Source organism: Achroia grisella, unplaced genomic scaffold, assembly GCF_030625045.1.
Source record: "Achroia grisella isolate CSIRO2021 unplaced genomic scaffold, CSIRO_AGI_Agris_v1 utg784, whole genome shotgun sequence".
NCBI lineage: Eukaryota > Metazoa > Arthropoda > Insecta > Lepidoptera > Pyralidae > Achroia > Achroia grisella.
The window spans coordinates 233,167-259,352 of NW_026713024.1; the positions used below are offsets into that span (position 1 = coordinate 233,167).

The window sequence follows — 26,186 nt, forward strand, 5'->3', positions numbered from 1 at the left end:
TGTCAACTCGAGTTGTGCTGAATTAGAGTTAACTCGAGTTGAAATCTCCCAACTCGAGTTGGATTTTTTTCGGACTACTCTAATGCTTTTAGCTGCAGTTGGCCTTGTTAGTTCTTCTCATCTCGAAAGCATTCCGGACTGACGGTAGATTTGACATATAAGAGTCTGTAATAGACCTACATGAATAAAGATTTGATTTTGCTTTGATCTGATTATTGTATGACATCCCATTACAATATGTGGTACCTGCTGTTTTTTTCTCGGACTACTCTAATGCTATCGGCCGCAATACAGCTTCACCGGACGATAGGGGGCGAGTTCAGATGGCACTCCAATCCAAGGAAGGACTTATAGAGCGCCTAAAGGCCAACTTTTTTCGGACTACTCTAATGCTGTTGGCCGTAGCTGGCCTTTACAGCTTCACCGGACGATAGGGGGCGAGTGCAGATGGCACTCCAAACCAAGGAAGGAGTTATGGAGCGGCTGAAGGCCAACTTTTTTCGGACTACTCTAATGCTGTTGGCTGTAGCTGGCCTTTACAGCTTCACCGGACGATAGGGGACGAGTGCAGATGGCACTCCAAACCAAAGGAAGGAGTTATGGAGCGGCTGAAGGGCAACGATTGATGGATAAGACTTTAGTCTGGACACCTCTAAGGGTTTGAACCTTGGCTGAGGCCGTCGTAATTACCATCCCAATTTGAATTGGACGGGGGATCGATTGGAGTCTTGAGTTGAGAGAAATGATAGGTTTTAAGAGGAAATCCCTTGATTGGGACATTTTCGAATCGCCAGTGAATCGATGTAAAATGTATGAAATGTTCGGATTCATTCATATATATTCTAAAAAATACTCAAATAGGAATAGAATAAGAATAGAATAGAAAATCATTTATTCAAATAAACTTACATTGAAGTACTTTTGAATAGTCATTACATTTTTTTTAATCTACCGCTCGTTCGGAAAGCTGTCTCATCACAAGAAGAACGAGCAAGAAACTTGCGTGTTGCTCTTTTAAATAATTGTGTTATTACTTTACATTTTTAAGTTTAAGTGTGTGAATACAAACCACCAATTAGCACTAATTCAATTAAATACTCAAATAGAAAAAATATTGAATATATAACTGGTTAAACAATTAACAAGAGGAAATCAGTCATAGTGATTAGAGTCTCTACAAGCAGCACCCGTTCACGAGTATGACGGATGAGCCAGCCATCACTGCGCTCGACCATATTTTAAGGAGTTTACCTGTAGCCAAGCATGTGCTCATAAGTCCTTCTGAGGGTTTGAAGTGTCATTTCTACTCGCCGTCTATAGTTCTGTGAAACCGTCAAGGCCAACTGTGGTCGACAATGTTACAATAGTTCAAATTAAGAAAAACTGTTTTAAGGTAACTCGAGTTAACCCTTTTTTTAACGTCAGGAAAATCTTCATAGAGGCCCACCCGCTTAGGGGCCAAATGGGGACTGCCAGATTCTTACTTGCCAAAAACCTGACGATATTCCTCCTCGAACATATCGCCGTAGCCATGGGATCGTATATGCATTCTCCAAGACCACAGGAATGGTTCCCAGCGAAGGGACCGGCGTCAGGATTCATCTAGGCGTGCAGGGATGCCCTCTTCACTTTGGACTTGACTCCCTCTTCCGGACCCTAATGCCTCCCTAGTGAGCTTCGGAACTCGAGTTAAACATTTTTTTTTGTCCAAGTGTCCATCGACTCCTCCCCCCCCCCCCACCCGTGGCTCGTGCCGCGGCTTGGACCTTTGGCGGACGACACTGGTTTATGACGCCCACTCTATGGTCGGACTTGCGACCCGCCGCGGCATAGTACTGACATTTCGGTGATGGCGATGATGTTTGGATTCTCCCAGACCACCGGCATGACCGGCATGGTTCCCATCGAAGGGACCGGCGTCAGGATTCATCTAGGCGTGCAGGGATGCCCTCTTCCAGACCCTAATGCCTCCCTAGTGAGCTTCGGATGACAACTCGAGTTAACCCGAGTCAACTCGAGTTAACTCGAATCATGTTCATCACGAGTTAGCACATCGCTAACAAAAAGCAAGAGGTCAGATGATTGCTGTTTTTTGTTGTTCAGTTTGCAAACGGCTGCCTTTTGGACTGTCGGTGGAAATGAACGTGAAAATATTTGTACTCTCTTCGTCACACATGCCACTGACAATTTAACAAAAAATCGACACATCAGCCCAAATTGATTTTGCATACAGCGTTGTTTTGGCATCAAAGAGTTAGTGTGGAATACAGGCCAGTTATTGTTTATGTTTTTGGAAGGATTACAAAATATAACTACACAGGGTAAAATAAAAAAGACAAATATTGAACCCCATAGAAAATAGACGAGGAAAAATGTTAGGGCACTTGATACGGCACGATGATTTCATGAAAATTATTATTGAGGAGAAAATAGAAGGAAAGAGGGGGAGGGGAAGACCAAGGAATAGCTACATCAAACAAATTGAGGACAAAATGGGAGTCGTGTCGTATCAAGAATTAAAGAGCATGATGGAATATCGCGGAAAGTGGCAAGAGCTCCACCGACAAGAGCGTAGCTCTTAAATTATGAATGAATGAATGAACAAAATATAAGTTTTGTAAGTGTACAGATATGTATACTAGCCGTGCCTGCAACTTTGTCTGCATGTGAATAAATAATAATAATAAATAATCTCTGTACAATTCACACAGCGCCATCTAGACCTAAATTAAGCTACCTAAAGCTTGTGTTATGGGTACTTGACAACTGATACAGATACATAGATATGTTTTTTTCTTCGTAAATACATACATATTATATATAGAAAATATCCAGACCGATACAAACAATCATACTCATGAATACAAATGTTTGTGCCGTGCGAGGAATCGAACCCGCGACCACCGGACGTAAAGCGGTGTACTAGACCGCTAGACCACCGAGGTCGTCAAATGTATGCAATTCGTTGCGAATGTACGCAAAGTGTATGCGAATAGACGACAAATGACGAATTTTCATACGTACTTTCAACCTCTATTTTATTTTACCCCCCTTAAGTGTGATATTTTTAGAATAACTTTGAATGTCATATTTATTTATTTTAGCTTAAAATATTAGTAGTTTCAAACTTCTAGTTTTAAAAATGACATACAACCTTTCTTTCCTATCTCTCCTTTCACCTATGTCCTAGACTATGTACTTTCTCAGGGTTTATACTACCTATGTACCAAACTTCATTTAAATTGTTTTAGCAGTTTTGGCGTGAAACAATGACTGAAAGAGTTACTTTCCCATGTAAAAGTAGTACGTTGTGTTCAAATTCAAAATATCTTTATTCGTGTATGTCTATTACAGACTCTTATGATATGTCAAATCTACCGTCAGTTCGGAATGATTTCGAGATGAGATGAACTGGCAAGAAACTCAGCTCGTATTCCTTTCAAATAAATGTTGTACATGTTTATATATACAGATTCATGTTTAAATTCAAATTTAGGAGAATAAAGTGATCATAATATAAGAAAAAAAAATTAAATTAAATAATTTTGCCAGATTGAGCCAGTGCTCAAGTTTGCACTCTGTATAATGAGACTATGTGCAGTGTTTTTTTCATTTATCCTAAATAATTTTACCAGATTGAGCTAGTGCTCAGGTTTCCACTCTGTATAATGCGAGTATGCAGTGTTGTAAGATGGTGCGGTTGTGGGCACGGCGGGTGTGGAGCGGTCCAATGCATTTGAAATGAGTTCAATTCTACCCGGATAAGGCTCCGGGCTCCGAGCGTCAGGTACCGTTCCTGTAATTTACCGCTGAGTGGTTAGCTAGAAATTTCTACTTGAGAAAATGCAGGCAAGGGTATTTCCGTAACCATTAATTTTTTTCTCAGAAGTTTTACACTGAATAAAACAAGCAAGCACGAAGAAATCGCTGCTACTCGCGACCTTCGCCCGGGTGTACGTGTATTATACATATAAACCTTCCTCTTGAATCACTCTATCTATTAAAAAAAAAACGCTTCAAAGTCCGTTGCGTAGTTTTAAAGATTTAAGCATACATAGGGACGGACAGACAGCGACAGCGACTTTGTTTTATACTATGTAATGATATGGAATACGCTACGCATTCGTTATTTTTAACTTTCGTGTTTAATATGCATTACTTATATTATTAACCGGATCTTAACACGAATAATTATATGACAAACTAGCTGTGACCGCGACTTCGTCCGCGTGGGAAGTAACTTTATTTTTCTAAAATAAAAGCAATCTAAGTTACTCCTTATTACATCAGGCACCTGCCAATAAAAGTCCCGTCAAAATCGGTCCAGCCATTTCGGAGATTAGCCGGAACAAACAGACAGACAGACATAAATTATAAATAACTAGCTTTTGCCCGCGGCTTCGCTCGCGTTAATTTATCCCATTAGGGGTGGAATTTATCAAAATCCTTTCTTAGGAGATGCCTACGTTATAGTAGCTTTATGCATGCCAAGTCTCAGCCCGATCGGTTTAAAATTGACAAAGTTTCATACAAAATTTCATCCCCTATTTTATCCCCTTGAGGATACAATTAATCAAAATCCTTTCTTAGCGGATGCCTACGTCATAACATCTACCTGCCAAATTTCAGCCCGATCCGTCCAGTGGTTTGGGCTGTGCGTTGATAGATCACTATGTCAGTCAGTCACCTTTGAGTTATATATATTTAGAAGATGTGATTTTGGTGTATGTACCGTATTTAAATTCATATGTATGTAGTAAAAAACGGTTATTTAACTATTTGGGATCTTTGCTTTGCTTATTTTGGATGACATGGGGGTGGGGGAGTCTAGATGATGATTACGTCATCGGTCGTCATTGACTTTTTTACACGAATGTCAACCCTCACATTGTCTGTGCTAAAAAAACAATACATTAATTAAAAAATGTTTACATAAGCATAGGGGGAGGGGGTAAGAGCTTTGCTTTTGCTTGCAAGGGGGTTGGGGGGGGGGGGGGGGGAATAATTGTAATAAATCTGGTTACGTAATACTAGAACGACCCCTAAAGATATTTCGAATTTTGAATATTATACATCCCAAACTCCCTTAGCGACGTTGATAATGGATACGTTCCACTTCCTCTAACAGTTAATTGCTCTGTCACACTATACACTAGATCGACACGTGATATGTCCCCGGTAGTCTAATATATACTGTTCAAAATCTACCCTGTACCATCGTAAGCACAGATTATTATATTAGAGTCCGTTAGTTTCTGTTCCCGCGCTTTTGCTTTCCCCTCCCTTACCCAGTACTGAACTGACCGTACGCCGGCCATGACGCGCGCGCGCCTTTATTGTGAGTTAAAATAAATTAGAACTGTGTTAAACCTACTGTGAAACTGGAAAGCTAGCGAAGATATCTTCGAGACCCTGAAGCCCAAGAAATCCGCAGAACCATACAGGTACGAAACAGACGTTTCCAAATATTTTTCCCTATATATATACATAGTACTTTCCCTAACATTTTGGTAGCAGAGAGTAAATTCCCTAACATATACGTATACCTAATTTATAACCTATAACAAATTACACAGCGCCATCTATTCCCAAGACAAGCAAAGCTTGTGTTCTACATGATAGGTAATAATGAAATGGTGCACCCGCCTGCGCTAACGACTTATGATGGCGAAGCATGATGACGATGATAGGATGAGCACGAGGGCAGGTCAGTTAGCACATCCTGGTAAATTTACCAGAAATGTAACATGATGGTTTCCAGGGGGTACTGCGAGGTCAACCTGACAAGGCTGTGAGACAAATGAACATGATTTTTAAAAATGAAGTATAGTTTAAGGAGGTGTATGTACATGCCCCTTTAGGGTTAGGTTTATGACCTACATTGTTGAGAACCTGGGAGAACGATACAGCCGAGAGACAGAATATAAGTGTGTTTATTATATTTTTTTCGGACTACTCTAATACTGTTTGCCGCAGCTGGCCTTTACAGCTTTACCGGACGATAGGGGGCGAGTGCAGATGGCACTCCAGGAAGGACTTATGGAGCAGCTGAAGGCCAACTCCCGCCTGACGGATACGACTTTAGTCTGAGGGCACCACTAGGGGTTCGAACCTCGGCTCAGGCCGTCGTAACATCGATCCCCATTGAATTGGACGAGGGATCAACCGGAGAAATAAAAAAAATTGATCAGCTGACATAAAAAAAAACAATTTTTTGCGTGGTCACATTTCTTAGAATAGAACAGAAAATCATTTATTCAAATAAAATTAATTTTAGCACTTTTGAATAGTCATGATATATTTTTCTTAATCTACCGCTCATTCGGAAAGCTGTCTCATCCTGAATTTGTGTTGTTGCTCTTTTAAATAATCCTTGTAAGTTTACATTTACAATTCAAAACGTGCGAATACAAACCACCAACTAGCATCAATTAGCTTCATATATTAAGTACATAATAAGATTAAATCAGTCTGTTTGGGATACTACTCTGCTACCAAAATGTTAGGGAATTCACTGTATATATAGTGAAAAATGAGTGGAAGCGTCAGTTTCGTACCTGTATGGTTGTGCGGATTTCTTGGGCTTCAGGGTCTCGAAGGTATCTTCGCTTTTCAGTTTCACAGTAGGTTTCACCGTTCTAATTTATTTTAATTCACAACACAATGCGCGCGCGTCATGGCCGCCGTACAGTCGGTTCTAGGTAAGGGAGGGGAAGGGAAACCGCGGGAACACAAACTAACGGACTCTAATATAATAATCTGTGCTTACGATGGTACAGGGTAGATTTTGAACAAGTCATAGTGATAAAATCAGACCAGTCCCTACAAGCAGCACTCGTTCACGAGTACTTCGTATGAGCCAGCCATCACTGCGCTCGACCATATTTTAGGGAGCCCAATGACTCGAGTTCTCTAAGCATTATCATTTCAATTTGTCAATTGTCAACATATCGGAGATGATACCATGACACTTGACATGCCCACATGCTGTGTGTAATTATGAATTTATTAATACAACGCGCGGGGGGCGAGCCTATTGCCGATTCTCCGGTTAATTTGGTTTTCCGATGCTTTCTATAATCGGAGACTTAATGAGAAATTAAAAATGACAAAGATTGTTAATTACTTCATGATTTGAACCTACGACCACTGGAAGTAGGCAGTCCTTGACTTCGTTTCGATTTACGTCGTCGAACTCACTTTTGATAATTAATTATTTATTTATTTATTTCAGGCCCGTATTATAAATACCTTATACCTACATAAATGAAACGCTGTTTTCAGCACAAGATCTGTGGTGGCGTATTGCTGTGTTGTACACGATTTAAGATATACTAAATATATAATAAATCTATATGAATTAATATATATAAATACACTGTTCCGAGGTGGATATGAATGATAATCTGACTCCAATTTTAAATAATTATATTTTAAAAAGGTTACAAATAAATTTTATGCGCACGTCATATGTAGTGGACGTCGAAAAGGGTACAGGCGAGCCAACCTCAACCGGATTGGACCTACAGCGAGCCGATCGCTAGTGTTGTGCGCCGACATACACATTTAGTTAAAATAGAGATAGTACACAAATTACAAGGCGAAAATAAATAGCATAATATAGATATAAAGATATTATAACTAGTTCTACGGCTACATTGGAAACGGGGTGGTTCCTCACCCCTTTCAACCCCCAACCGCGACCACACGTGCATCCGACATAAAATAACGTGTTATTGTTCACGCAATACAGTTTTTATATCCGGCAGAGTTGTGAAACCGCTTGCAATGTATTAGCTAGAGAATGTAGTTTCCGAGATGCAACAACGTACCATACACACACACGCCGCAGAGTAGCACACGTGACATAAATAACAAATTCGGGAACAAAATCTTGTAATGTTTAATAAAAACACAAGCAGAAATAGAAATAGAAATAATCTTTATACAAATAAACTCATTACAAGCACTTTTGAATAGTCATATTTTGATTCTATCACTCATTCGGAATGCAGATTCACCACAAGAAACTTGTGTGTTGCTCTTTTTAATAGATGTTATTTTTATAATATATATATATAATATATATATATATAATTATAAATAATTACAGTATAACAAGTAAGAGGCATGCGATAATCAACATAGAAATCGCTACGCACTCATTATTAGTGTAATCAGATAATATTGTCAGTGCTATAGATTTCAAGTTTTTCTATAAAAACATAATTATCCTTAACGAATTCTTAAATTTTATAGTAAGCTTTTTTGCAAAGGAACTGTTTTATTTGACATTTAAATCTTTTTTCTGGCAGATTTATAACAGACTCTGGTATTTTATTGTAAAACCTTACTCAATTGCTATAAAACGAATTACTAACTTTAGCCAAACGACATTTAGGTAAAATCAGTTTGTTATTGTCAGATATATTAGAACAGCCTCGATGGTCTAACGGTTTAGCACTTGCCTTACTTCCGATGGTCGCAGGTTCGATTCCTCGCAAAAACGCCTACTGAATCTCGATAGGCAAAATAAAGATAGGAACAATAACGGGCCCATATCCCTTAAATAACACTTGTACACAATAGGTACTACTGACAGTTCCCTTCTTCGTGGCTGCTTTGGAGCCGAAGAAACGGCCGCTCACGTAATCCTGGAGTGCTTGCAGTGGCCACACAACGAACACAAATCCTCGGAACGGTGAGGTCGTTCCGTGAAGCCTATGAAGACACTAGGAGTCTTCTGTGCTTTTGGGAGGACCTTGGCTGGCTACTCTAGTAGTCTCTACAACAGACTCTCTGCTGCTCTAGGCTCTACACGCACAACGGCCCAAATGAGAAGCTAATTGTGAGTAGCTATGACGTGGTCTGGTGTTTTGAGTAGTCATGTTCACTAAAATGTCCAGACTTGTGGCGGCGTGGTGGGCCGGGTCATTGGGCTCCCTAAAATATGGTCGAGCGCAGTGATGGCTGGCCCATCCGTCATACTCGTGAACGGGTGCTGCTTGTAGGGACTGGTCTGCTCTAATCACTATGACTGATTTCCTCTTATTAATTGTTTAACCAGTTGGTTATGTATTCAATATTTTTTTCTTTTTGAGTATTTAATTGAATTAGTGCTAATCGGTGGTTTGTATTCACACACTTAAACTTAAATTGTAAGTAAGAATAAATTATTTAAAAGAGCAACACACAAGTTTCTTGCTTGTTCTTCTTGTGATGAGACAGCATTCCGAATGAGCGGTAGATTAAAAAAAAAATGTTATGACTATTCAAAAGTGCTTCAATGTAAGTTTATTTGAATAAATGATTTTCTATTCTATTCTATTCTATTCTATTGCGGGAAATGAACATTATATTTACATTTACATTTTAATAATAATAAATAACCCTGGACAATTAACACAGATGCACCTGTCCCACGGTGAGCAGAGCTTGTGTTATGGGTACTAGACAACTAATATAAATACTTAGATATTTTTTTAAATACATACATATTATACATATAAAACACCGATACAAACAATCATACTCATGAATACAAATACTTGCACTGTGCGAAGAATCGAATCCGAGACCATCGGAAGTAACGTGGTGTGATAAAGCACTATATAACACCCCTCCGATCTGAGTCGAGGTTCGAATCCCTAGCGGTGCCCTCAGATTAAAGTCGTATCCGTCAGGTGGGAGTTGGCCGTCATCCGCTTTATAAGTCCTTCCTTGGTTTGGAGTGCCATCTGCACTCGCCCCCTATCATCCGGTGAAGCCGTAAAGGCCAGCTGCGGCCAACAGCATTAAAGTAGTCCGAAAAAAACAGCAAGTACCACATATTGCAGTGAGATGTCATACAACAACCTGATCAAATCAAAATATCTTTATTCATGTAGGTCTATTACAGACTCTTATGATATGTCAAATCTACCGTCAGTTCGGAATGATTTCGAGATGAGAAGAACTGACAAGAAACTCAGCTCGTATTCTTTTTAAATAAATGTTGTACATGTTTACAATAATACAGATTCATTTTTAAATTCAGATTTGGAAGAATAGAGTTCGTAAATCAGTGTTCGTAACCCGAACTTGCCAGTCCCAAGCAGCACCCGTTCACGAGTATGACGGATAGATATGAGCCATAGCACAGTTTGTGGGGTGGATAATTAACTAAGAACGGAACACGCGCCGCGCGTCTAATCAGTGCCTGTGATTACAAGAGACGATTCAATTTGCAGGTTAATTATACACAAGCCGCTTCGCCCCCTTCTCACCCCCTTCACCCCCACCACGAAACCAGTGGATGAGGTTTTCGCAAATAAATTCAGATATGACCATTTGGTAGATCTTTACTATCCTTTTACTTATTAATATTATAAATGCGAAAGTAACTCTGTCTGTCTGTCTCGCTTTCACGCCAAAACTACTGAACCGATTTAAATGAAATTTGGTACACATATAGGATATAACCTGAGGAAGGATATAGGCTACTATTTAATCCGAAAAGAGGGTTGTAAGGGGTTGAAAGGGGAGATGAAAGGTTGTATGGAAGTATCGACAATTAACGCGGACGAAGTCGCGGGCACATCCAATAGACTATACAGTCTTTGGGGGGAGAAGATTGTTGGTAATGTGGACCAATTTTTTTTATGGATCATAATGGAATGCTCGCCCGATGGTAGGTGGTAACTGTCGCCTATGTACATGAGCACCATCAACAATAATAGTAAAATTTCGTTTAAACAAAAATTGCGGGATCATTATTTAAATTTGTAACCTTTTTTCTTACTTTCAATTTGAGGCTGTACTTGTAATTTGATTATCAGATCATTATATATTTATTTATGTATGTACAATATTATTTTTATAAAGAAATTTATATATAAATATTTTGCTTTATATTTATGTACCTTTTTTTTGACATTTTTCATTTATATTATTTGCATGACCAACTTATCTCTGCACCACTCATGGTTGCCTGGTAGATAACGCCGCAAGGTATTAACTCCGCCATATGTACACATTGTTTGTATGCATTAAAGTTAAATAAATAAATAATACGTTATCATGTCTTGTCATTCTGAAGGTCTAAGATGTAAGTGACCTCTAACTTGATATCTCACCCACCGATCGAAATAGCTTAAAGAGCAAGTAGTTTGGTGGTAGAAATAGGTGAGTTAGAGGTAAGTTACGGCAGTAATAGTGTTGCAATAGTTATATTAATGTGAAGTAAAATTCAAGTAATTACTATAATCAGGTTTTTAATAATAAGTAATTAATACAATTATAGCGTTGAAAATCAGTAATTAAGAGGCGTGCTTTAAAAAACCCAGGACGCTGCCAAATAACTATTTAGCACTTTCCAGGACATGTCCTGGGAATACAGGACGGTTGGCAACTATACGCCAACACCACTGTTCTAGATTACAGACTCGTAAAAGACTGGCCTCTATAAATAGAAGTTTACGGTCCTCATCTTCAATTTATATCGAAAATCCAGTCTAAATATAACAGCACTCCAAGTAGAGCGCTTTCCGCTTGCATCGATTCAAGTCAAGTTGTAGCATATAGATATTCATTTATTTTTATCTGCTTCCTTCATATGAAAGACTCCATTATGAGAAAGTCTTGAAATATCAGAGCACTCCCAGTAGCGGAAAAATTTTGCAATTTATCAAATGAATTTTAAACATTACAATCTTGTAGACTGTTATTATGTATTCTGTTAGAACTAAACATTATTTTATTGTATACACTTGCTCGTAAAGTGAATTTAATTTCACCGGTTTAGAAATAGATATAAAGCAGCTCATAAAAAACAGAATATATCACGGGGAGTGTTCTGAGGAATTCACCATCGTACCGTTACTTTCTGGCGGGTGCCAGAAAGTAAAATACTATCCTGATCATCTGGATGAATGGTAGTCCAAGACACTTTCCTCAAGATACTTTCAAAACTCTCACCTTCATGTGAAGCCAAATCTCGAGGTCCTTGGCGTTGATATATCCAGTGACGTTCAGTTTGGCGGTCATTAGGAGGACAAGGCTAAAAAAGCCTCAAAAAGGCATGGTGTGCTCAGTAGAACGAATCGCTTGCAATTATACAAGGCGCAGATCCGGCCGCATATGGAATACTATTCTCATCTCTGGGCGGGAGCACCACATTACCAGCTACTTCCATTTGACCGCATTCAGAACCGAGCAGCCAGAATCATTGGTAATCAACGTCTATGTGACAGACTTGACCCATTGACTTTGCGGCGAGATTTGCATCTCTGTGCATTTTCTACCGCATATATCACGGGGAGTATTCTGAGGAATTGTTCGGATTAATACCAGCTGCTGAGTTTCACCACCGTACCACCCACCAGAAACTAATGTACCATTCTAATCACCTGGATGAATGACGGTCCTCCACAGTGCGGTTTTCCAGAAATTTTTAGCCACGCACAACCACATTGCGGAATCACCTTCCATCAATGGTATTTCCCAACCGATACGATATTGAAACCTTCAAGAAAAGAGCTTATTCCCCTGGTGTTTCCGGTGTTCATGGGCGGCAGTAATCACTTACCATCAGATGAGCTGCAAGCTCGTTTGTCCCCTGTGTTAAAAAAAAACCATTTGCTATTTTTTTTAACAAATTTCGATGTGACCTCCGCGCGTCCTCCAGTAGGCAGCGCACTGATTTAAAAAGTAAAAGAGTGCACAACAAGCAACAGTGTGCATCACAGTTTTATATTTAAGTTTATTTAAAATCAAGTGTGTTGAAAAAGGCGTTTGAATTCCGGCGAATTGTCCTGAGATTGTTATTATTGTCAAATTGATGATTACTTCACATCAGAGTTCTATATAGCTCTGCTGTAAAGTAATCATAATAATTTATATATGTTTATTTATATAACTTCAATGCATAGAATACCAAGGTAAAAGTACATGTGGCGGACTTAACGCCTTACGGCATTTTCTAACAACCACGGATTGTGCAGAGAAAAATCGTAGGCGGAGCAAATATTGTTTATCGCTGTAAATCCACTGAATATCGCCATTATTATTTTAGTTCGAGATATTGACAGATTCTTAATATTATCAATTTCCCAATGTTTATCTCCATATAGAAATTTCTGTAGCGCAAGCTCTGTACAACCTAATTATATACATTACTCGACGAAGATTCTCAATTTCCTAAAGTTTTTCTCCATATAGAAATATCTGTATAATATAACCAATAGGACTCTTTATCTTTCCAATAGGATCTAACCAATAGGATCAGTTAAGGACGATTTTTGGAGCAATATAAATTAGTAATTCCAGCAGCCTCCTGCAAACACTAGTATCAATGAAACTCAATTAACTGATAACACAAATATGTAAATCCAGATGGATGAGTTAATATTTCAACGTCTTCTACTTCCATTACTTGACTCTTCCACTTCTATTAAACGCTTTCAAACCGTCGCTGTGAAATCGCTACCAAAAGCTGTCTTTACACGGCACGTTCTTTCCCGCGCGATTAGGACTCGATTTAACGCGAAAGCGCCAGCGCAGTCTTGAGTAATTTCATTTTACTATAGTTCTGAGCTGAGGTTCGAACCCCTAGCGGTGTCTTCAGACTAAAGTCGTATCCGTCAGGCGGGAGTTGGCCTTCAGCCGCTCCATAAGTCCTTCCGCAGGTTTGGAGTGCCATCCGCACTCGCCCGCTATCGTGCGGTGAAGCTGTAAAGGCCAGCTCCGGCCAATAGCAATAGTGTAGTCCGAAAAAAAATGTTTATGTTCCCTCGTAATAAGTATAATATAAGTATAGGAGCCAACAAATAATCAGCGCTACAGATTTTTCTGTAGTTATTGCTAAGTTGGCCGCCTATTCACCTTTGGGGCACATAAAGTCACCTAGATTTCTTTTTAATTTTCCTAAGACACGTTTAAAATTTTTAAACATATATATCGGTAGCTCTATAAAATTGTCTTTGCTGCAGATGTCCGCCATTTTGCAATTATAATTATTTATTACTTATGGACTGCAGTGGGCTGATGATGATGATGATGATGATGATTACAAAAAAATCATTTCAAATCAATCAAAAAGTACACACGATGCGGGAATGCGCGAGCAGACGGTGCGCGCTGTCCTCTCGTTCTCTTTGCCTACATTTATACCATTCTTTCTTGCGTGAAAGCCCAAGTAAGCGGGATTACTGACTGGCGGGGCGCGCATTTTTTTTTTAACACAGAGGACATACGAGCCTTCAGCTCACCTAATAGTAAGTGATTACCGCCGCCCATGAGCACCCGCAACACCAGGGAAATTGCAATTACGTTGTCGGCCTTTTAAAAAGGAGGCTCTTTTCTTGAAGGTTTCAATATCGTATCGGTTCGGAAATACCATTGCTGGAAGATGATTCCACAAATGGTTGTGCAAAAAGGCAAAAAAGGCAAAAAGTTTCTAGAAAACCGCACTGTGGAGGCCATTCATCCAGATGATCAGGATGGTATTTTAGTTTCTGGCGGGTGGTACGGTGGTGAAACTCAGCAGCTGGTATTAATCCGAACAATTCCTCAGAGCACTCCCCGTGATATATGCGGTAGAAAATGCACGGAGATGCAATATCTCGCCGCAAATCCGGTAGAATCTGTCACATAGACGTTGATTACCAATCTTTTCGTTCTTTTCATCTCCATTTACATGCACACTCTTTCCTGAGTGGAAGCCTATCCGCGCGTGAACTACCGTACGTGTAAAGGCAACTAAAGAGACCAATATCGGAGTCTTTGTTTTCGCGTCCTTTGAAATTGAATGTCGCCTAATCCGTTATTATTAGCATAACAAAAACAAGGGACAGGCGAGTGTTGGGACAAAACAGTTGGACAATACGTGTGTCGGTCCGGTCGGTCCGGTCGGTCCGGTCGGTGCGGGTAGCGGGCGCGGTGTACGGTCAACCGACGCCGAGTTAGTTCTGTTTGTTTGTGCTCAGATTCTATGATTGCTGTATTCTATTCTAGGGTTACCACGCTACATGTAATGCTAAAAATTCCACGGAAATAGAAATAGAAATAATCTTTATTCAAATAAACTTAATGTAAGCACTTTTGAATAGTCAAGTTTTTTTATTGGAATGCAGATTCATCACAGAAAGAATAAGCAAGAAACTTGTGTGTTGCTCAAACTCAATATAAGCACTTTTGAATAGTTATATTTTTGATTCTACAACTCATTCGGATGCATTCGGAATGTTTATATATACATGTATTATATATATAAACCTTCCTCTTGAATCGCTCTATCTATTAAAACAAATGCTTCAAAATCCGTTGCGTAGTTTTAAAGATTTAAGCATACATAGGGATAGACAGCGACTTTGTTTATACTATGTAATAATAATAATAATAATAATAATAATATATTTATTTGTCAGAATATGGTATGTACAATGGTGGTAAGTATATATAATATATGTTTCATCATATTCTGCTGTTTCCAGCGTACAAATATTAAATCAATCAAGTCATTATAAATTCTAAATATAACTCATTCACCATAACTTCTTACTTTAAAAACATTATGGAATATAATAGAATGTCAATATTTCATTAATTGTCAACATTTTATTTTAATTCCAAATAATTCAATTGATTGATACTATTTCGAAATACATCACAATCACATTACTAGCCGTTACTTGTCATTAAGAAATTCATCAATTGAATAATAACATTTTTCCAGTATCCATGAATATACACGTTTTTTAAAGAATGTGGTATTGAGACTTTTAAAATTGTCTGGTAATTTATTATAAATACGGATCGCCATGCAATATACATTATTTGAATAAACGGTCAATTTCTGTCTAGGATTTTGAATTTTATAAATATTAGTGCTCCTTTTGCTCAATGTCGTGCTTTTCTGAAATGAATTTGTATTAGTATGAACAAATACACATATGTGATAAATATATAGACTGGGTAATGGTAATATCTTATTTGCTATGCATAATGGCTTGCAACTATCCCGCGTCTTGGCACAACAAAGAGATCTGATGCATTTCTTTTGTGTCTTAAATGCCCTATGCATTTCTACTGAGTTGCCCCATAAAATTATTCCATATCGCAGGTTAGATTCAACGTAGCCTCGATATGCTGAAAGTGCTGCTGAAAGTGTTACTGTCTTTCTAATACGATTTAGAACGTATACAAATTTGTCTAACTTTTTGCATATGGTATTAATATGTTCATTCCAACTACAGTATTTATCCATTACTATTCCTAAAAATCCTGTGGAGCCTACTGATTCAATTTTGTTTTTTTTATAGGATATATTCAAATCTATATCAGTTTTTTTTTTAGTTTGGAATTGAATTATCTTTGTTTTATTCATATTGATGTTCAAATTGTTTGTTACTAACCAGTCTATTACCGATATTAGTTGATTGTTTATTTTTGTTTCATAAGATATTTCGTTTTTATTCTGAATAAGTAAAGTAATGTCATCTGCATACAATACACACTCACAGTTAACAATGTCAGGCAAATCATTAATATATGCAATAAACAAAAAAGGGCCCAGTATGCTACCTTGAGGTACTCCAAGCCCATTCACTGCGTATTTGGATCTATATGTTTGTTTACGCGAATTCAATGTTTTTGTCACTTCTGTACACTGTCTTCTTTCACATAAGTAGCTTTCCAACCATTTATTAGCTTTTCCTCGTATACCATATCTATCAAGTTTATCCAATAAAATGTCATGACGAACATAGTCAAAAGCCCTTGAAAGGTCTAAAAAAATAGCTGTTATTGGTGTGTGGTCATTAAGGCTTTCTGTTATCTTTTTTACCAAAGTAAAACCAGCTAGTGAGGTCGATTTGTTCTTTCTAAAACCAAATTGCTTTTCAGTCAATACGTTGAATTTATTAAAAAAAGCGTCAACTTTATTGTACATTGCCCTTTCTATTATTTTGGCTAATATAGTTACAAGTGCAACTGGTCTATAATTATCGATGTCCGTTTTATTTCCTTTACCCTTGTACAAAGGCTTAATAACTGAGTCTTTCAATCGTGTTGGAAAGTGTCCTTCAGTAAAAGATAAATTTATTATATGGGCTAATACAACCGATATAGATTTCTTGCACTGCTTTAAAATTTTTGTGGTAATATCATCGTATCCTGCTGAATTTGTGTTTTTTAATGAGGTAATTATTTTTTCTACATCTGTTTCATTAATGGGTGTCAAATATATGCTATTATTATTAGATTTTATTTCATAGTTACGATAATTCTTATCATTAATTGTTATATTTTCATGAGTCCGGTATATAAAATGATTGTTAAATTGTTCACATATTATTTTAGGGTCATTATAAGTCTTTTCATTCATTTCATAATGATAAATGTACGAAATTTCATATGGAGGAGTATGAAATTTCGTAAAAACAGATAGAAAATATTTGCTTTCCGTATTAATGTGATAATATTCAAACATAATAGTATGTGAAACAATTAAAATTATCAAAACAATTCGATTTCATTAAGACATCTCAAATTTTAGCCTTACAAGATGGATGGACAAATTCTCAGCATAGTTGTTACGCATCGGAGAAGAAACTCTTTCTTTCTTTCTTTTAAAAACGGAAAAATAAATATTTAAAACCCATCAGATAAATTACACGAAACTTTACCAGCTCGTTGATGCCATTTTGTGCACCGAGTCCCGAATATACTAAATGAGTGCCAATTACTCCGTTCCACAGTTCTTGCTACTTTGTAAGCTTAAACTAACTTCTCTTTGCAGTTCCCAACTTCGTCGAGCTGCGACTTACAGCATCTGTTGAGAGTACGTCTAGAGAGATGTTTAACAGCGTTGCCATCTCATAATCAATTATGACTACCGGCCTCAGTATCGGAAACATAGACGCAATCATTAAAAAGAGAGCAATTAATAAGTAACTACTTTTTAATTACTGTATTTTTATAGAGCTATCGAGAATTTATTGACGACCTCGGTGGTCTAGCGGTCTAGCACACCGCTTTACGTCCGATGGTCGCGGTTTCGATTCCTCGCACGGCACAAACATTTGTATTCATGAAGATGATTGTTTGTATCGATCTGGGTATTTTCTATGTATAATATGTATGTATTTACGAAGTAGCCAGTATTATATGTAATAGATTATTTATATCTAATATTGTTCTAGAACTTTCTACGAGTATATAGCACAGTGTCTTAAGCATCCATTTTTTGTTTCACCTGCCAGAAAATCCCTGCGGATACCCACAAGCTTTTGAGGATTAAGTGACACAGATTCCGGCAGAAACAATCGCAATGTAGTCAGTTCGGTGCCTCGATAAGAAATAAATTTGCTATTTTTTCCAATAGTACTGGATGTGGAACATATTTGGGTGGGTATTACAGTGGGGAAGAGGGCCCCTCTTCCCCTCTGGGCACACTGGGTACGTACCCAGGGCCCCGCGATGAGTTGGGGCCCCTTAGTCTAGTCTAATCCCAACTCCATTACCAAACGATAACCGATAGCTAAATGATTACATGAATAAATGATTTTTGAATTTGAATATAGTGTAAAAATTAATAAATAATAATACTAATCTCAAGACAATTCACACAGCGCCATCTAGACCCAAGTTAAGCTAGCTAAAGCTTGTGTTATGGGTACTAGATAACTGATACAAATATATATATATTTTTAAAACATACATATATTATACACAGAAAACACCCAGACCGATACAAACAATCATATTCATGAATACAAATATTTGTGCCGTGCGAGGAATCGAACCCGCGACCATCGGTCGTAAAGCGGTGTACTAGACCGCTAGACCACCGAGGTCGTCAGAAATATATTATTATTATTATTCTCTTTTTCACAGCTTCGGCTGGTGACTAGTACCGAGGATGGGACATGCCAAGTCTGTCGTTACTTTATTCTGTTTGATAGTTCATTCTGTGGCATTTAAGAAGCGACGGACTATAGCACATGTATCTAAGATAACAGCCTTTTGTAGTGGAATTATTATTAAAAGAGCAACACGCAAGTTTCTATCTGATTCTTCTTGTGATGAAACAACTTTCCGAATGAGCGGTAGATTAAAAAAAATGTGATGACTATTCAAAAGTGCTTCAATAAATTTATTATTTAAATAAATGATTTCCTATTTTATTCTATAGTAGCTGTTCCCGCGACTTCGTCCGCGTGGATTTAACTTTATTTTTCTGAAATAAAAGTAGCCTATGTTACTAAGGAGTAACATAGGCTACTTTTATTTACGTTTTTTGGCAGGTGCCTGATGTAATAAGGATTACATCAGGCACCTGCCAAAAAACGTCCCGTTAAAATCGGTCTAGTCATTTCAGAGATTAGCTGGAACAAACAGACAGACAGACAAAAATTGTAAAAAATAGTGCATGTAGTAAAAATCGGTTATTTCAATATTACAAACAGACACACCAATTTTTATATGTTGTGTCTGTTTGTAATATTGTTTTTATATGTATAGATAATGATTTATTTGTACTGAACAAATGTAGTCTTTATAAGTGTAAAATAATGTAGCTGACCTTACAATAGCATGTTTCATAATTACCGACTCAACTAATGAGAGCACTCAAGATATTACGATATTCCAAAAATCCCAAAGCGCTATATTTAATTACGTAGATTCTCATCCATTAGATATAAAGTTTACGACAGTTAACTTCGTTTTACGGTGTCAAAGGCGACCGCCTTTGTTAGCGGGGGTGGGCGGGGGCGAGTGAGGGGCAGTCGGCGGCTAGTCAAACACACATCACGTTAATGCGCCTCGCGGAGTTAATCCTGTCTCGTTAAACATTACGGCTTGATGTCACACCCCTTTGACCCCCCATGACCCCCCACCCCGTGACCCCCCGCGACCCCCCGCTCTGAGTGACGGGTTGGCGGCGCGGAATTAACTAAATTTTAGCGTAGTGGCTCATTTAGCGGGTTATATGTACTTACATATGCGGGTAACGGCAGCGGTCACCAGCGCTCCCACCGTTTGACGTCCAACTTTGTTTTATTTGGGTCATTTATTTATTATAGAATAGAATAGAAAATCATTTATTCAAATAAACTTAATTTAGCACTTTTGGATAGTCATAACAATTTTTTTTATCTACCGCTCCTTCGGAAAGCTGTCTCATCACAAGAAGAACGAGAGAGAGAAACTTGCGTGTTGCTCTTTTAAATAATTTTATTACTTTACATTTTTAAGTTTAAGTGTGTGATTACAAACCACCAATTAGCAGTAATTCAATTAAATACTCAAATAGAAAAAATATTTAATATAGAACCACCAGTTGGTTGTATAAACAATAGTTTTTTTCTATAATATAATAATATTTCAGGACAATTCACACAGCGCCATCTAGTCCCAAGCTAATCAGAGCTTGTGTTATGGGCACTAGACAACTGATATAAATACATGGATACATTTTTTTTGTAAATAAATACATATTATACAAAGAAAACACCCAGACCGATACAAACAATCATACTCATGAATACAAATGTTTGTACCGTGCGAGGAATCGTACCCACGACCACCGGATAGTAAAGCGGAGTGCTAAACCACTAGACCACCGAGGCTGTCAATATATGATGTTCCAATAATATCAGATGTTCCACAAAGGGGAGAACTCCCTGAAGAATTGGTACATGACTTAGACCTATTTTCCTTGTATTAGAGCTGTCGTCAGATTACGTGAATTATTTTGATGGCAGACACGTGAGTTATTGGAATGATTGAAACATGCATTGTAGTCACATCAACGTGAATGGAGTACAAATCTTAATCTATACATCTATACATATAAATAAAATTGGAGTGTCTGTTTGTAATATTGAAATAACAGTTTTTTACTACATGCATATGAATAAATACTTGAAAAAAATGTGATAACTATTCAAAAGTGCTTGTAAGTGTATTTGAATAAATGATTTTCTATTCTATTCTATTCTACTAGTGCTAGCAATGGGTTCAATAATTACACATTATTAAGAAACCCAAACTCGTCCCCACTATTAACTGTTACATATTTGGAAACCATATTCAATTATGAATTCCTTACATCCACTCGTAGAAATATATAATTGAAGGAAAGAAATAAAGCAACCAATTCACAGATCGTCTGTGACACAACAAACGAGCCCGTGAATGGCCGTCCCGCCGTGATCTCACACTCGGCACTCAGCACATATTTTATTCGAACCTCAAACCCGACGAGAGACAGACGGGACAAACATTACTGTCACTATATACGTGTTAAGGCTGCATGTCCCCGACCAGACTCCATACACAACGTGAACATTTTCAACAATAACTAAATAATAAACGTATCGGACAATTCACACAACGCCATCTAGTCCCAAGCTAAACACAAGAAGTTTCTTGTGCTGAGTCTGCGTTTCGAATGTGCGGTAGAATAAAAAAATGTGATTATTCAAAAGTGCTTATATTAAGTTTATTTGAATAAAGATTATTTCTATTTCTAATCAGAGGTTGTGCTGTAGGTGCTGGATAAGTATGTTTTTGACGCCGTAGCAATCGCACGCGCATCTTTAGTTTATTTTCATAGCGTTCCGTACTTAAGAGTACTTAATATCGGGCTAAACTATTTGTCTTATATTGTAATATAAATTCTAGTAATAAACGCATTGGAGAATCTATAACAGTCCACACTTTTCACTCCCTGACGCCAACAGGTTAGGTGGTTTTGTTGTGCTGCGATTTTCTCTCGTCGTGCTTCCTTCGTTCTTGGTTCTCCTGGGTACTTTGGTTTCACCAGTTATGACCCTTTTCAGCAGATCAAGATCATCGTCATTCAAGAGCTCCTGAGCGATGAATTTCGTTTGAAAGTATTGCTATCATGAGGACGCAAAGTCTCTAAATAAAGAGAGATTAGTTCTCTCTTTATTTAGAGACCTTTATTTAAAAGAGCAACACAAGTTTCTTGCTCATTCTTCTTGTGATGAGTCTGCATTCCGAATGAGCGGTAGAATAAAAAAATGTGACTATTCAAAACTGCTTTATTAAGTTTATTTGAATAAAAGATTATTTCTATTTCTATTTTTTATTTCTATCAACCTACTTATAAAGGAAAATATTTTCAATCGGATAGCATTGCAACCGACTGCCAAAAAGAAGGAGGTTTTCAATTCGGCTGTTTTTTTTAATGTTTGTTACATCATCTCACCCATTCATAAACCGATTTGAAAGAGTAAACTTTCCGATTTGTCCAAATTTTTGGAGTCGGTTTCAGAATACCTACAGCAGTTTGTTTGCGTGGACACCGTCCTCTTAACCCGTAACTCCTAAGGCTACAGAACACAACCGTAACAAATTGGTCCTACAGCAATCCTACAGAGGATAATAAAAATTTACTCACCACTAAACCCCTTATCACGGTGCAGTTTAATACCGATTTTTATCGGCTCTCATTCGGTTTATTCGAGTTGTGCGTGAACACCTCACTCGATGTCGTAAACATGCTCGTCTATTGTGTGACGCTGGCGGTGCTGAAAGCAACTGATGGGTTTAACATTCAGTTGAATACATTAAAAAACAAATACCTGCGATAAATATAAAGTAAGTCCTCATTGATTGAAAATTTTTCCCTAAAATTTTTACAAGAGTGAGTTTCCTAAAAATTTCAAAATAGAATAGAATGGAAAACAATTTATTCAGATAAACTTAATTTAAGCAATTTTGGATAGTCATAGTTATCATTCTTTTAATCTACCGCTCATTCGGATCGCTGTCTCATTATAAGAAGAACGAGCAAGAAACTTGTGTGTTGCTCTTGAAAAATTTTCCTAAATATTTTACAAAAAGTGCGAATTTAAGAATAGAATAGAAAATCATTTATTCAAAAAACCTTAATTGAAGCACTATTGTTCTTCACTTCAATCTACTGCTCATTCGGAAAGCTGTCTCATCACAAGATTGAGTAAGAAACTTGCGTGTTGCTCTTTTAAATAATCCTTGTAAATTTACATTTTTATGAGTCGAAACGTGTGAATGCAAACCACCAACTAGCACTAATTTATTAAGGTCAAATATAAATACACAATAAGATTAAATCAGTCGTAGTGATACGAGCAGATCAGTCACTCGTTCACGAGTATGACGGATGAGCCAGCCATCACTGCGCTCGACCATATTTTAGGGAGCGCAATAACCCGGCCCACCACGCCGCCACATGTCTGAACATTTATTTATTATATATGTCCAGACATATGGCGGACATATATAATAAATAAAAATATTTATAAATACACAATAAGATTAAATCAGTCGTAGTGATCAGAGCAGACCAGTTCTTTGGCAGATAATTTCGGAAATCACTATTTTTTTAAAGAGAGGAATATGGTATGTTAATGGCATTATGAACCAGATGGGATATTAAATATTCTTTATTACACTTAAATACATTTTTAGATATATTAATTAGACTTAATGTTAACAAAGGATGACTTATCTCTACAAGAGATCTCTTCCAGTCAACCCAATACAGCGTGGCATAGGAAGTGTTGAGTGGGTCAAATTGTGCCAATAATAATTTAATAAAAATTATATTAATAATTAATATTATTTATATTCTAAGATACTTACAACAGTAGTAATAGTATAATATAATAATTTCCTGAACAATTAACACAGAGCCATCTGCACAATAGATCTATATAGGTCTCGCTACCACAGGTTCCAACACCTAACAATAACACAAACAACCCAATGAAAAAATGCATCCACAGATGAATGGTGAGGTTACATTCGATTTGAGACTCTCCGATGTGGGTTACGAACGTGTCAGGTACGACGGGAATCAAACGGGTGACCCTCCAGCCGTGAGAGCCAGGGTCACCGCCGCAGAGGCTGTGGGATGCGTGTACCAGATACCTGAGAAGCGACAAGCTGACGCCATACTTAGCAATTTAATGAACGAACTCGTAAAGGTATATAGAAAAAAAATATAAGGAGTTTTGATTATATATATTGTAGGATTTATTTTATTTATTTAATAGCTGACCCCACAAACATCGTTTTGCCATATAAATTAAAATCGCTATTAAAAAATAGGGGTTGGTGATAGACGAGTGAATATTTACGGTTGTATGTATTTTAAACGCCACATTATAAAAAAAAAAAAAAATTTAGGGGTCGGTCCAGCTATTTCAGAGATAAGCCGGAACAAACAAACAGAGAGACAAAAATTGTCAAAAATGTTATTTTGATGTATGTACCGTATTTATATTCTTATGCATGTAGTAATAAATGGTTATTTCAATGTTACAAACAGACACTCCAATTTTATTTATATGTATAGAAAGTCATTAAGACAATCTGTCTGGCGATGCAATTAATCCATTATATTTATACTATATAATTACATTATGTTATCTGTGATGTATATATATATATATATATATATATAAATCTTTTTGTAGAAAATATCTAACTTAAAATTCATAGCGCTGACAATATTATCTGATTACACTAATAATGAGTGCGTAGCGATTTCTATGTTGATTATCGCATGCCTCTTACTTGTTATACTGTATATATAATATACTGCTATATAAATAATTATTATATAAAAAAAAACATCTATTCAAAAGAGCAACACACAAGTTTCTCACTCATTCTTCATGTGATGAATCTGCATACCGAATGAGCGGTAGAATCAAAATATGACTATTCAAAAGTGCTTGTAATGAGTTTATTTGAATAACGATTTATTTCTATTTCTATATTATTCTAAAATTTAGAAACTAAGTAAGTACTTGAGTAACTTAATTATATTTATATATGCAGGTGTATGTCCGAGCACGTGAATATATACAAGGCATCATAAATGGACGTCGCAAGCACAACAAAAGATACTTTATTGTATCAATCAAAAACTCCACATTCTTTGAAGATATCTACTTCGAAATGATGCAAGAATTTAAGTAAGTACTGTCTGTTTACTTTTTTTATTGATGATAATGTAACAGTGCTCCCGTCTGAGCTGTTTACGCTGGCACCAGTGGAGGATGAGAAGATGAACATGTGGTCAGGTCAGTTAGCGAATTTTGACAAATGACCAGGAATTTATCACGATGGTTTCCAGAGGGAACCGCGCGGAAGTCTACCTAACGTTTATTTATATTTATTTATTTATTATCAGAAAAATCTGCATTATACAATATTCTTACATTTGTACAATAATAAATACACTTATATATAAAACTATGTACATATGTGTAGCTGGTAATGAATAGAATAGAAAATCATTTATTCAAATAAACTTAATTTAAACACTTTTGAATAGTCAACAATTTTTTTTTAAATCTACCGCTCTTTCGGAGAGCTGTCTCATCACAAGAAGAACGAGCAAGAAACTTGTGTGTTGCTCTTTTAAACAATCCTTGTAAGTTCACATTTTACAAGTCGAAACGTGTGAATACAAACTACCAACCAGCACTAATTTATTTAGGCTCAAATATAAAAACACAATAAGATTAAATCAGTCGTAGTGATAAGAGCAGACCAGTCCCTACAAGTAGCACTCGTTCACGAGTATGAGACATCTCTCATATCATTGGCTCATCAGCCAGCCATCACTGCGCTCGACCATATTTCAGGGAGCCCAATGACCCGGCCCACCACGCCGCCACATGTCTAGATATTTTAGTGAGCATGACTACTCATTCCACTCGACCTCGTCATAGCTACTTAAATTTATTATTATTTTTTTTTTTTAATGGTATTAAGGTTTTGTGTCGAATAGATGAAGAGGCGACCAACTCAGCATAAAGCTACAGATAAATCTGCGCTGATATTCTGTTAGTCCTATAATTAACAAAATTATAATTATTTTGATTGGTAGGCAATTGTATGGCGAGACAGAGTCTCGAGTGGTGCGCTCGAAAACGCCCTGCGACCAACAGCTGCAACTCCAAAACCTGTGGCGTCAGCTGCTGGATCGATCGCTGGCAGCGCTGCAGCGGGCGACGACGCGCTGTGTGGACGAACTGCTGGTCGAGACCTCGCTGAAGGAGAAGATCCACGCACGCCGAAAACTGATGCAGTTTCTCGTGGGAGAAATGGAAAGGATTCGGTCCTCACAACTGGACCTGCTGTGTGACCATTTCCAGCTGTGCTATAACGAGTTGCTCTAA

The 26,186-nt window shown here is 37.3% G+C and overlaps 1 protein-coding gene across 1 annotated transcript; it reads left to right on the forward strand.

Annotated features, from left to right (window-relative positions):
- The first annotated feature begins 1,849 nt into the window (after positions 1-1,849).
- On the forward strand, positions 1,850-26,186 carry LOC131851511 (uncharacterized). The gene is made up of 4 exons (XM_059202019.1): positions 1,850-1,975; positions 23,778-23,978; positions 24,838-24,974; positions 25,895-26,186. Exons 1-4 carry the CDS (start codon positions 1,850-1,852, stop codon positions 26,184-26,186), a joined length of 756 nt encoding a protein of 251 aa, XP_059058002.1.

Coding starts and splice junctions, on each gene's coding strand:
- LOC131851511 (XM_059202019.1), top strand. CDS start 1,850: ATGGCGATGATGTTTGGATTCTCCCAGACCACCGGCATGACCGGCATG. Junction 1,976..23,777: donor CAGACCCTAATGCCTCCCTA/GTGAGCTTCGGA, acceptor ATGCATCCACAG/ATGAATGGTGAGGTTACATT. Junction 24,975..25,894: donor GAAATGATGCAAGAATTTAA/GTAAGTACTGTC, acceptor TTTGATTGGTAG/GCAATTGTATGGCGAGACAG.